At 44.6% G+C, this 12882-nt stretch overlaps 3 protein-coding genes across 3 annotated transcripts; 2 read left to right on the forward strand and 1 right to left on the reverse strand.

Moving 5' to 3' along the window:
- Window positions 1–2346: 2346 nt before the first annotated feature.
- Window positions 2347–3289, forward strand: H6S33_007708 (uncharacterized protein; the record flags this gene model as incomplete). The annotated part of the gene is made up of 5 exons (XM_044839051.1): window positions 2347–2392; window positions 2472–2512; window positions 2826–2850; window positions 3108–3132; window positions 3193–3289. The coding sequence occupies 5 exons, from the start codon at window positions 2347–2349 to the stop codon at window positions 3287–3289; spliced, it is 234 nt and encodes a 77-aa protein (XP_044688581.1).
- Window positions 3290–3498: 209 nt separating this feature from the next.
- Window positions 3499–4539, reverse strand: H6S33_007709 (uncharacterized protein; the record flags this gene model as incomplete). Its single annotated transcript, XM_044839052.1, has 2 exons — window positions 3499–3572; window positions 3630–4539. The coding sequence occupies 2 exons, from the start codon at window positions 4537–4539 to the stop codon at window positions 3499–3501; spliced, it is 984 nt and encodes a 327-aa protein (XP_044688582.1).
- Window positions 4540–11723: 7184 nt separating this feature from the next.
- H6S33_007710 (uncharacterized protein) lies at window positions 11724–12075 on the forward strand (the record flags this gene model as incomplete). Its single annotated transcript, XM_044839053.1, has 3 exons — window positions 11724–11810; window positions 11899–11983; window positions 12047–12075. 3 exons carry the CDS (start codon window positions 11724–11726, stop codon window positions 12073–12075), a joined length of 201 nt encoding a protein of 66 aa, XP_044688583.1.
- Between the last annotated feature and the right edge of the window lie 807 nt (window positions 12076–12882).

A 12882-nucleotide genomic window follows, 5' to 3' on the forward strand; every position in this document is an offset into this window, starting at 1 on the left:
AGGAGACAGCTTCGAAGCATGTGATACCACCAAATTATTGAAGTAGTGTGTGCTAGAGTAAGGAGATTTCGCATAAGTTCGGATACCGTGCTTATCGTGGGCGGGGTGAACATGTGGTTGTAGCGGGGAAGAAGCAACCGGCCAGGAATCTTCCTAGGTCTCCTCCCTCCAAAGGCCTCTCCAGGATAGCCAAAAACATATCATATCCCAACAGCAGCCCCCTCCATCGGTGACTCCGGTCTAAAAAAATGTGTGAGACCCTCCTCGAAAAGCTACGTTACCTCCCACTGCAGAGCTAGGAGTCTAGGATCAAAAACAGAATTCATGGAAGTAGGGGCAGAAAGCAAAATGGAGTCGAGGGATAAGGATACATATATTTAGCTTTAAGGTACGGGCTAGATCGGTCGCAGTGATGATTGCATATTATGCAGACCCAATCATCGTATAGATAGGTTGAATTCGGTCAACCTAAAAGACACAGGCTGTTGGATTTCGTTGTGATAAGGAACTGCATGTAAAGTGTGCATGACGCCAGCCCAGGGACCACATATGCAACATGGGCTAGATGTTGTTTGACAGGTATGACAGGTCATCGAGTGGAGACGATCGTCTAAGACACTAGCAGGGACTACAAGTACATGTCTAAAACAGCCCAGGAACCTTCTCCCCAAAACGTCATCTGTCCTTCTTAAGTCTATGTCACTCTTTTCATAACAACTACAATCTTACATTATCGAATACAATCTCATGCGTTCGATCTTTTCATTACTGCTCTTCGTGGATCTGGTGCGTGTGACATCTTATGATTCTTCACAGACCTCAGCTACTAGAGAGTTTTGCCAAACAAAACGCTGGCCAGCGCTGCATCAATTCGCCGATTGATAATAATTCTCCGATTTCAGCGAACATCTAAAATTGAAGTTGATCTATGAACCCTGCTCTCAGGTATCAAGAAAAAGGCTAGCCATATACGGATAGGTAGCGTTCGGGGGTTTGCAGTGAACCGCATGCATCGTCATCGCTGTACAGTTTGTTTTCCTCTGGGATCGAGGGTCTCTTTTCCAGGGTAACGTGCCACATGTGTATATATAAAATTATAAACCCAATAGATTCTTACCCTTTGTGTCTGAAATCTACGAGTACACGGCTATAGGGCAAGCATCCTTTTTATTTATGCCGGTCAGTATACCGGCAGTCCGGAATCATGCTCCCTACCAGGTCATTTCTCCCAGCTAGGTAATGCCAACAAGTGTTATGGGTCAGAGATTCGACTTACGCAATTGATCTCTCAGAATGGGCGGCTAGATGTGCCAGTTTTCTACAAGTTCATGGTAACTTGACCCTTTATGTCGCTAGTCCTAGGCGGAATTAAGGGTTTAAGGGTTCACTAACAGTTAACGTTTACATACATGTATCTATCGCCCCCCCCCAGGGCTTCCTGCTCTGGATCTGGATCACTCAACAACACTCGACATTCCCATCAACTCTTGTTCGAAGATACCCCCCCAAAAAATGTTTTCTACACGCCATCGGCAAGATAAAACGAGCAGAGAGTACTTACATCACTGTCAATGAATTCAATGTGTAACATCAGACTCGGAATAACCCGAAGGTGGCTGGCGATCAGCAACAGGGTTAGTTGGAATATCTCGTCCCGTCTAGATTTCTAGAAAACAAGAAGCAAACAATATTTCTGAGACAACGATCCGCACAACCTTAACGCTTCCCCACGCCTAACCCCCCACTTTTTCAGTGCCCAGGTGGACGCTTGTTTTGGCACGTTTCACTGAGCATGCAATTGATAATTATAATATCAACAATCACGAGCGAACCCAATCTCGATCCTTGTTGGTTCACCAGGCGAAACTGTTTATATCAAGTTAATGTTTCTGGATGATGCACGAACATCTAGAATCACTAGTTGGTTAGGCCTTTTGAAATGTGGTTTTGTCTTTCGAGGCTGTTCTAAAGCAACTCTCGGGCCTTTTTCTTTCTCTCTTGAGGGTTGCCTCAATAATTATTTTATTACAGTTATTTGGAATCTTTATACGAGCTCGAGCATCTAATTGACTCAGGTGAGCAGACACAAATATCCTCTCTGCGTGAGAATACACACCTTATATGCATACAGACTCAGGCTTTTTATTGGTTTGATCTGCGTTTTCCATAAGGATGACTGCCCCATAAGAATATCATTTGCCGTCCTGACCATGTTCTTATAGGGCAAGTTAAGTAAACTACATCATGATATACTAATTGAGTGGGGTCACCTAAGCATTGAGCGCTGCGGGACCCCGGTGTCATTTACGGACGCCTCCGTTACCTCCCTTCTAGAAACCGGATCTTATGCACGGGCCCCAGTCTGGTATGTCTTTTGTGTATAAATTCTCCGGTAGCTGCACCTGACTTTCTTCATATTGCTACTTCCACGTATATATATAGCCGTGGAAAATTAACCTGCGTTTTAATAGATAAAGTCGTCGGTCAATACGACATGCGGTGTTTGCCGAATGTATAGCCTCGCTCGCTCCGTCTTTCCTCTTCCCCCGGGTCTTGTTTTTTTCGTTTGTTCACGAGTCATTTTGTCCCGTCTGTACCAATACAGGATCACCTCGCCCACATCCTCGCATGAGATATTCATACGTAGCTGACAGCTGACATTGTATAATGTGCTGTGCCACGCACATAATCCCTTTCGGTTCCGCCTCTCCTGTTTTCTCTTGATTATTCGAGCCTTGTGCTTCGATCCATCTATTTGTTTTTTGCGAAAGGGGAGCCAGCTGCTTGCTTGATTTGTTTGGAGGGAAACGTTTCTGACTGCATAGAATCTCTCGGGAAGAATGACCCTAAGTTCCGCTGCAACCTGCGAGACCTGCATATACCCCAACATCCTAGGGCCTTAAGAAACGAACTGCTATAACGGCCAGACACATATAAATACCCGTACACGGAACGAAAGGATCGATCAATCACGCCAGATGCATCTGCATAAAGGCTTGCACTTCCCGTGCAGACCTCAACCAAGGAAAACCCGGAGATGATTTCTTCAACAACAAACGACAAAACAAAATAATTAAATCAACAAACATTTGAAGATAACAAACTAGACGACGAGGGGAAATATACCCAAGGGTTTGCATTTGCCACTCTTATGAACCATTGTTTATTCTAAATTTTACTAACTCGGACTAGAATCTTCGATGGAACAACAATCTCCTTTCTTCGACTCCAGACACCCTCGCGGCGAACCAATTCTAAGAGAAGTAAAAAGAATTGGGTAAAAAAATGAAAAACATATGAAAATGAATTAAGGCAAAAACCAAGAACCGTCGACAGGAAACCAAAAAAAAAAGGACATGATACCCTTCATCTTATAATCCATAAGTACACAACTTGCGCCATTACAAGGGTCATCAGGACTCGCATCTCACGGATAATTCAAACACCACCAAGATATCCCAATTATACCAACTGCAAACCTTGACCGCAACTCAGTACCTATCTCGAAGGTGGCGACGGGACCATAATGCCACGATCTCTGATATGCTCCAAAAATTGTTGCTCTTCGGGATCTAGACATAGTTATTAGCGCGGCTAGAACTTATACCTGCACGGTATCTGAAGATTACCTATTTCAACGGGTACAGAGTCTTCTTGCACGATGATTACATCGCTCTTTGCTTCCTCTAAGGATGTCCCGCCTCCATGAGGGTCTTCGGAGGATCTGCCACGTCTACTCCCTCCAACTTTGAAGAGGCTGACACCCAAGCGATAATGTCCGGTTCGGTTTATAACCAGATCAGGGAAAATGACGTAACTACCCTGCTGCCGACTGAGGGGAGCGGCATCTTCATCGGACTCTCCAGGAGCATCATTCAATAGGTCCAAAGACATTGAAAGTCGTCCGGAAAGAAGAAACATGTCGGGTGGCGCTAATGGTGGCGAATTGATGTTCTCACCATAAAGAGTGGCCTGAGCGAAAAGATTGCTTAATTCATCTTCTCCACTTATTTCCTCTCCAGTTTCTGCATCACAGATGTGAACCCGTATCGCCAAAGGCGGATACAGGGGTGCACCAGCCCGGGCAACTCTTGGTGGTTGAACGGCAACTTGAAGAGAATAGCTTCTTCCAGACCCGTCGAGGGAGTGGGTGTTATTGAAACGTCCTGCCATTTCTTCTTCGTCGATGATTGTGGGGGCAGGAGGGTCGATGTGATCTAGGGTGTGAGTCGAGTTACGAGTGTTACGAGTTTCACGAGGGCGGATTCGCCGCCGACTTTGAAGTCTGCTTGCTTCGGCCTCGACTGCTCTGTTTGCGAGTGACTGGGCTGATCCTGGGTTAAGGCGCGCAGATCGACGTAATGGAATTGCTGATGCCTCTACTGGGTGAACCTGCTCGGTGGACTCAGCTAGTTGTACGGTTGACTGGCTTGCTCTGCGGCGACGTCCTGGTCGCTGTTGTTGGTTGTGATTTGCCTGTTGGTCTCGAAGAGATCCGGTTTGACTTCTAGTCCGTCGCACTACTTGACCTCTTCGCATCAGAAAAAAACTCGTTCCACCTACAAAAAAGTATTTCCCACCGTCAGCGCAACATTCCTCGCTGTTTCGAGGATTGCTTGAACGAAATAAAGAACCGATGCTGAAGAACAAAAAAAAAGATTGATAAAAGACAAAGTACAGGAATGATCAGAGCAAGGAAGGTCCTTGGGGACAAATAAATATAACAAAGGATATCACTGAGAAATCTCTCGGAATTAAAGGCTCAGGGCTATCTCTTCCAGTGAAAATGAAGCTCCGAAGCAGCACATCCATGGGCCATTCCTGTCATTATTATATCTTCTGGCAGAAGTGAGGGAGAGCAGTTTTCAAGACCATGAGGAGATGCTACCACCACGATAGTAAGAAACATAACTATCGAACTGGCACTGGGGCGAAAAATGTCCCCAGAAATGCAATGTGCCTTTCCGCTTACTTGTGGGTCTTTCTTTGGAAACACAACCCTCTAAATCTGTCAAACGCACACTTTAAACCTGCGTGTAATCGAAATCAATCTCTTGCAGTAACGGCAACAGGTTATTGTGAGGTCTGTGTTTCCGACTTTGTCGTCGTCGTTTGAGGCATAGACGTCGTCGAAAACTTGCTCTGCGCTGATATAAAAAAAAAAAAGGTACCCCGTTTGGAGGGCATACGCGGGGGCACCTGACAAGAAGCATACCGGCCCGCCATGGGATGTCAATTTAGGAGAAACCCTTGGAAACAAAAGAGCCAGGACCCCTGAATTTAAAATGGTAGTACCGACAGCTTGGTTGGGTCATGGAATTTTCGTCAATCGACTGCAGAACCGAGATGGAAGCCGGAATAATGTGATATACACCACGTTTTCGGTATGGTGAGCAGGGATTTGAACTAAAATCAATATTCAACGTTGGTTGTTGGACGGGCAACGTCTGACAGACCAACCGAAGATATCCAATTGCTCCGGTAGCGGGACTCACATTTGCACGGCCCGCTTGTTATCCGGTAATTGTGAGGCGATATGTCCATGGGCGTCCCATGGGCATTTCCTTTCCGCTTCTCTCGGATGGATAATGACTTGATATGAGCCCTAATATCGCTAGCTATAGCCTAGCTCGTTTCCCCGCGTTCGCTTCAAAACGCTGGATCACGCATGCACGAGAAAAAAGCAAGAGTTCGGAGACAGGAAACCTTGCAACGTCCGACACCACCGATTCACCACCATGGCCAACAAGGCAAGGGGCAGAAAAATAAATAAATAGGAAATAGGTGGAACAAAGACGAAAAGAAAAGAAGAGGGTGAGAAAAATAGAAAATGGTAAGACCTTTCTGGCGTAACCCTCCCAGCTCTCGGACCGCCAAGAGGAGATAGTATCAGGATTGTAGATTAAAAGGCGCTTACTGGCGGAGTCCAGGTTTGGCAGGTATCGTTCCAATGATCAACTGAAAGTGGGAGAAATTCCCAAATCAGGCCGTATGAGCACGCAACCTGTTACAGCCAGTAAGCAATAAGCAACTAAGTACTTCATCGAATACACCTTCGATACCTCTCTCCTGATTCCTAGATGTAGACTGTCCCGTATATCTTCGGGTTGCTAAGACCTGGTAAATGGTTTAAGATATAGGTTCAGTGATCACAATGATAAAAAGACGAGGATAGAAACGTAAGACCGCTCTAGAAACACTGGGAATTTGAATGACACGCTCCAGCTGTAGTGCCCAAGCTAACGATGAGGGGAAATATGTGTCGGGTGGTAGTGCGAGGAGCTTCCGGAGAGAGATAGCTTCCGATGTACCCTGAGAAGAAGCTTATCATCGCTCCACGGATCCAGCTATTTAAGTATGAAAAAACATCGGTTTTATATTCCTATGTAAATAGAGGCATAAGGGACAAGGATGTGAGAAAGAGAGATGAGAGAGACGACGGGTAAACCAAAAGCAGAATCGATATGTAGGTGGCTTGTTGGAGTCATAAGACGCCTAGAATGATTCGATGAATCCTCAAATCACCAGCCCCTCCATAATCAAAATCTCCCCCACCCCGACTTCATCTACAATTGGAGCTACAAGGCCGGCAACATCATGATCATCATATCATCGACATACAGGCAAACAAATGGACTGGACAAGAATCTTTAGTACGTACGTTGTGAACCTCCAACAACCAGCAGCAAACATTCCTCCCTCGTGTTTGGAAACGCCATTCCCGCGCCGTAGAGCTGGGAACCCGACAACCGGGCCCAATTGCCCGCTGCATATGCAAGGTCCCACAAGGTCCCACAATCAGAAGAAAACTTGATGATAGCATCTTGATTCCGCTGATGAGGGAGGGGCTCCCATAAAACGGCTTGAGCCAAAATAAAATATCAAAAAAAAGATACAATATAATCAAAGAAGAAAAAAAATGTTTAATTACATAGGGTAACGCACGACGACGTAACGGCACACCCCACCAGCTGGGTCACCACCCGCAACCTTTCTTTTCTCTGTTTTACGCTGCTTGATGTCTTGAACCTCTACGTTCGTATACAACGTTTTCCCACGCGACTAGCTGCTGATGCGGCCGGGGAAACTAGGATGTATGTAAGCTATCAATGTTTCACTCGCACTCAAGTCTCACACATCCCCCACCAGCTCGCCTTGGCCCGCAACGTCCGTGTGTTCGACATGCTCTAATATGCGATGCTATGCGGGCGACCGCCAGGTTCTAGTACATTCAGTACTGCATGTATTGCTTTCTTTCTTGCTTTCTTGCTTACTCCCAGACTTTTTTCTTATCCTCAGTGAACTTTTTTTGCGCTAGCTAACATACCCTAACGGCGGCATCGAGGATGTGTCAGTTTTCGATCCTGCAAACGGCATTCACGCATTGATCAAAATTAAGTTCTCATCGAGCCTCGTCTCGTATTCTTCCTTCACAATTTGATCAGCTGCTAACGTCGCTGTTGCTGCAGATCAGGGATTAGTTGGAATAATATCCACAACAATCAATCTGTGGTAAATAAATAAAGAGGAGCGGCGAATTATTTGGTGGAAGGGTATTAGGGCCGGATATCACGATCAAATACATCCCCAAAGAATGTAGGCCTATGTACATACTACATACATGATGTATTCCGAAAAGTACTAGTCAGTCTCAAAGATACCGCTTTTTTTGTCCATCACGTCCGGGGATTCGTATTTCTCTCCGTCCAGACGGACAAGTGGAAACCACCAATAATCAGTCTGAAGAAAAGGTTTTTTCGGCCAACCCTTGAGCTGCGATGTAATCTGGTCTGATTTGATACCAGGGAGCCTCCGATACGTCGACGATTGGGGTTCAGCTTCAGCTCATTCAAATCTAGCTGCCACAATATGCAAGGTCATCCCGTAAGTATGATACGGAAGACATACGATAGGTTACATTGGATGCACTATGGAAAATTCATATCACTAAAAAAGGCGTGCCAAATCGAGAACATCTCCAATCATTTATCCCACCACCTAGTGAGGTCGATTCCTCATTTCGTTCATTGGATGGGTCACTTAATCGGTAACCCTTGATCAATAATAAATTATATGAAATTGACCAATCTATAGCAGCAGGAGACGTAAAGCCAAAGTCATGTGTTCTTTTGTGCATTGACCAGGGTTCTCTTTTGGTTGATATGATAAGAATACCCTAAGAGGTAACAGCCATGATAGTTGGGGGGGGGCCTTTTCTACTTGCACATACTAGTGGTGTTAGATCGTTTGCTACCACCCAACCACATCAGTAGCGGAGAAGAATATGAATCCCGAGACAACCGGAAAAACCGCGTGGAAGCCTTGGGATGATTCCAGGTTCACATGCGCTGTAGGCTAGGCATGATTTACTCCAACTGGGTAAGCCATATGTTTAACAAATACGCAGATCATATTCTCTGCCGGATAAGGTGGCATACATAAGGTGCTAAAACCTTAGTTTTAAGCGAAGAATACCGGTGCATATGACGCCTTTAATATATTTCCACTTCTACAAAAACCGATTGTTAGTACCTTGCAATCTCCAACCACTTTACTTCTTTGGATGAAGCGTTATGCAGCAAGGGGAGCACGAGGGATAAATTAACAGAGATGATGATTATTGACTGGTAACGGTTTCGGAAATTAAACACTACCTCCTAGTTGGAAATAGGCACAAACCAACTTTTTCACTTAAAGCACGATACAGGTTTGTAAAGAAATGCTAATGCACTGACGCCTATCAGCTTGATGCGTTGCAATTAATTCGAGAACAAGGCTTGAGCTACGTCCACCTTAAATCCTTGGAAATTGGAGAAAGGACCCTTGAAAGCAGCTGAGCATTGGTAACTAGCTACATATAGCTGCCCAAGTGATACTAATGTGGAGCGAAAGCGTACTGTAGGTATCTCATTATTGCAAAAGCAATAGCTGCTCTCTCATTTCTTTTTATACTTGACCCGGAATTATCCTTGCCTCCCCCTCTCCTCTCCTCAAAGATCCCAGTCCAAAAACATACTTTGCATAAGATTCTCACTCAAAAATTCCAATAACTTTGCGGTTGTTTCTGGCTGTTTTCCATAGGGCGGGGTAATCCGTTCTGCAAGTGAGGCTAATTTTCCAACTTTAGTAAAAACTCTTCCATGGTCCTTTGCCAAAAGCCAAATGTTGGTTACTAGTTTCCGAGTCTACTCTAGGAATATCCTTGATATGTAGCGGATGTAAAAGCTACTGAATCACTTGCTTATTGTGACACCGTCCGGTCCAACATTTCAAAAGTTGATCCACAAAGTGCCGCATTGCTTGCATGGCGCATGTACTAGTTATTTAGCTGCAGATGTCCGGGAGACTGGGTAGAAGGCGCCGGGGTAGAATGTCTGAGCGTCATATAATTCCTTTTGCAAATTATAGATAAAAGCAATTATTCGGAGTTTTCTCCAGTTTGTCGTCTATCTGGTGATACAGAATACCGGGAAGGTCCCAAAAGATCTTCATGCATCCCCTTTTAGCGAATTATTGTTTCAACATCCAAACTTCGTAGTTAAATCTTTTCTCTGAAGTTAAGATCGTTAGGTTTCGACTGGTAGCGAATATCAGATCGGCAGGGGTGACATATTACTTGAATCGGGTTTTATCCCTTCCTTTATAATGATTGATTTGATACTCCAGAAATCATTATGAAGCATCTAAACCTCTATCACAGAAAGGAATGTCCATGCAACACATTGCCTACTGACTTTGGGCCAGAAAACTTGAAGCAATTACCTACCAGCTTCTTTGCGGGTGAAGAAAAATTCCGAAACGAGGATGTATGTATGTACATCAGCGGGCCGTCTCACATTGGCCAAACTCTAGGCCTAAGCCCCTCAGTCGCTTGCGGAAACCAATTCCGACCAAGCCATGATATCCGCCGATTGTACTTCTGACTGTTAGGATGTGGATGCCGAGGATAGTATCAAAAAACTGAGGTAGACTTAGAGATGTGCACGCGGGAGCACGCATATCATCTTTTTAGCTTACTATTTGGTGCCACCAATATGAGTGCATCATATATGTATGTAGTACTTTAAGAATTGTTTGAGACTGGAGTCCAATTAAGTGCACCAATATAGAATCAGTGCAACACCAGAATCAAGGATTAGATAGTGGCTTAGCCCTCGTTTCCGAAAGAGCTAGTTTCGGACCCCCCACCTCTCTGGCAAGGACTTTCTTAATGTGTCCATATCTACCCAAGATCCTGGCAAAACCCCACTGTTTTGGAAAGGTCCCGATAATACGGCCTTGGAGACCTGTCAAACGTCAGCTAAGTAAGTATCAAAATGGACCAGGAGGTCGCCATCATAATCTTCTAAACAACATGAAGACTATCAAGTATCCTAAATAATTGTTAACTGACTAGCGGAAAATGACGCCGGAGTTGCGGATACTGTGGGTGCCGACTGATCCGTGAAATGGAGAGGAAGTACGTAGAGTGTAAAGATCCTAGTTACCTAACATATGAAGTTGCCTAACATATGAGAAGGCGATAGTTGGCATTCTATATCGGATCGCGCAGCCAGAGTGACATTCATTCAAGGCGGAAATCTGATGATAAACGCCTATCATTTCGTTCATATTGTCGGGATATAGCCGACGGTTAGTCTACTCTAGTTGGTAGGATTAAACAACAGAATTGATGCAGGTCTTTCAGTTATCAATATTTCACACATTCTTTACTGGTCTGTTGATGGCTATTATAGTGCATATCACCCCCGAGCCAGTTGACTACTACAGAACCATATCATATTTCCTTATTATTATAGTCCAGATTGGCCTCTCCACGATAAAAGTTTGCATATCCACGTGTCCCCTTATGATATATGGCCGAAAGCGTAATTAAAGTAGAGAAGCCATAGGCTTGCGCTCATGGTTCGTCTCGAGATTCGGCTCAATATAATGGACATTCAGTTAGCCACTATTAGGTGCCAAAATAATGCTCGATGTGCTACATAGATTTATATAATAAATCATGATAAAGCGGTGTGGAGGTCTGTGCCAAGGCCTAGACGAAGAGAGATCTAGAGTGAGCTTCGAAATTCACACTATTTCCGAATATCAGCACTAACACTGATATGTATCGTATATATTACCTGCCGCCTCTGTATAGCTACATGTATCTCGTATCATTAATATGACGGAGTCTCGCTCGGAAGCGTGAATTGCCGTGAATAAATCGAATCTTCACAACTGTTAAATATTAGGTAAATATCAACCATCACATTCCAGATGAATACCTTGGATATTTTACCTTACCTTTATCATGAAGCTCTTCACTATATCTTCGCATATTTTATATTCTTATCCGGTCATGGTTGTGGCAGAGTGGGGGCATATGGGCCCATATGTTCGTGCCCTATAGCTATAGCTACGAATTAAGGAATAGCGCTGATAGCAATGTGTCGAATTGATTGGTCGACTTATCATGATGTATTGGCTGTTTGCGATGTTTTACGCCCGGCACAAGATTTAGAAGGCTCTGAAAGCACAAAATTGCAATATTTGATTAACACAACCAGTAGCAATAATTCAATATGCGTGGAACGTAGTACTTGCAGGCGTTGTGACCAAATTCTTGGCATGTAGGCGTGAGCTCGAGCTCGAACATCATCACAATCTAAGTCTCAAAATTATAATGGTTAATGTTTCCCGGGCCGGATTCATGCTGAATCCAGTGCTTGGTATCCAGAATGGCCACATTCTTTGAGGCGTCGTTCCAGAACGGCTCACCAGTTCCTAGCCCCTTTCCCAATGTTTACCCACCGAAAAATTACGGGGTGTGAAGAAACAAGAGATTCGGCTCCGGGATGAATCATGTGTAATGAGTGTTATGAGTCAGGACCCTTGATCTCTTGGTATAAATAGAGTAATTGCTACGATTCAGCGGGCCAACCGCAAGAGCTTCGCAAATTCGAACACTTCAGCATTGTCTCTCAAGAGAGCACCCATGGTAAGACAAGTATACGTATACAGTGATGACAATTCCAATAATAGTGCGCTGATGATAATGAAGATGATTATTATAATGATGTCGAAGGGTGAAAATTGCGCACATAGAAGACGGTTCTGATAGGTACAAGAGCATATTGTGCGACATTGAGTAGCCGGGTTACATAAACCAGCCCAGGAAAATAAGACCATGTTGTCGTAAGGCATGTCCTTGTTACAGATTACATGTACCTACGGTACCTACATCCAATTACCCTGACGCGATTTTGGGATCTAGACTCTGAATGTAGCCGTTAGCTTCAGATCATCACGTACAAACTTCATGAGGATCAATTTATCCAATAGCCCTCCCCCTAGCGCCTGAAGCTAGAAATCGGTTTTAATATGTTGATCAAGAGTGTAGGTGCTACACCCTCATCTCACCCACGCGCCACTATCGTGCAGCATGCCGATGTGATCACGCATTATCACTCGGGGAAATTATTGCATAACGTACAACCACCCTCAATTATGAGATTCTCCTTCTAGTTACCGAATGCCTCCGCATTTATAGAGAACCCTTACTCTTTTCTCTAGTCCCCGCGATCGTCACCAGGAGCAATGGGCATCTGCGAGACATGCACTCCACAGACACGGCTTAACTGGACCCCACTGCATATCTCTGTTCTAACCAATTTGAGGCCAATGGCTTAAGTTGCGACGGTTCCCAACTCCCCTTGCTCCATACCTCATCACGGACGTGCCCCCACGTGGTGCTCCTGATCGTCAGGTTTCTAATATTCACTCCATTGTCAGCTTCCCCCACTTCAAGGGCTCAAGCTCAAAAAGTTCAGGCTAAATACTTTGTTACCTCTAGCCTCGGTATTGGTAACTATTACTAAGCTAGCCAGCAAAGAAAGT

Source organism: Morchella sextelata (genome assembly GCF_020137385.1).
Source record: "Morchella sextelata strain SCLS chromosome Unknown scls_24, whole genome shotgun sequence".
Lineage (NCBI taxonomy): Eukaryota > Fungi > Ascomycota > Pezizomycetes > Pezizales > Morchellaceae > Morchella > Morchella sextelata.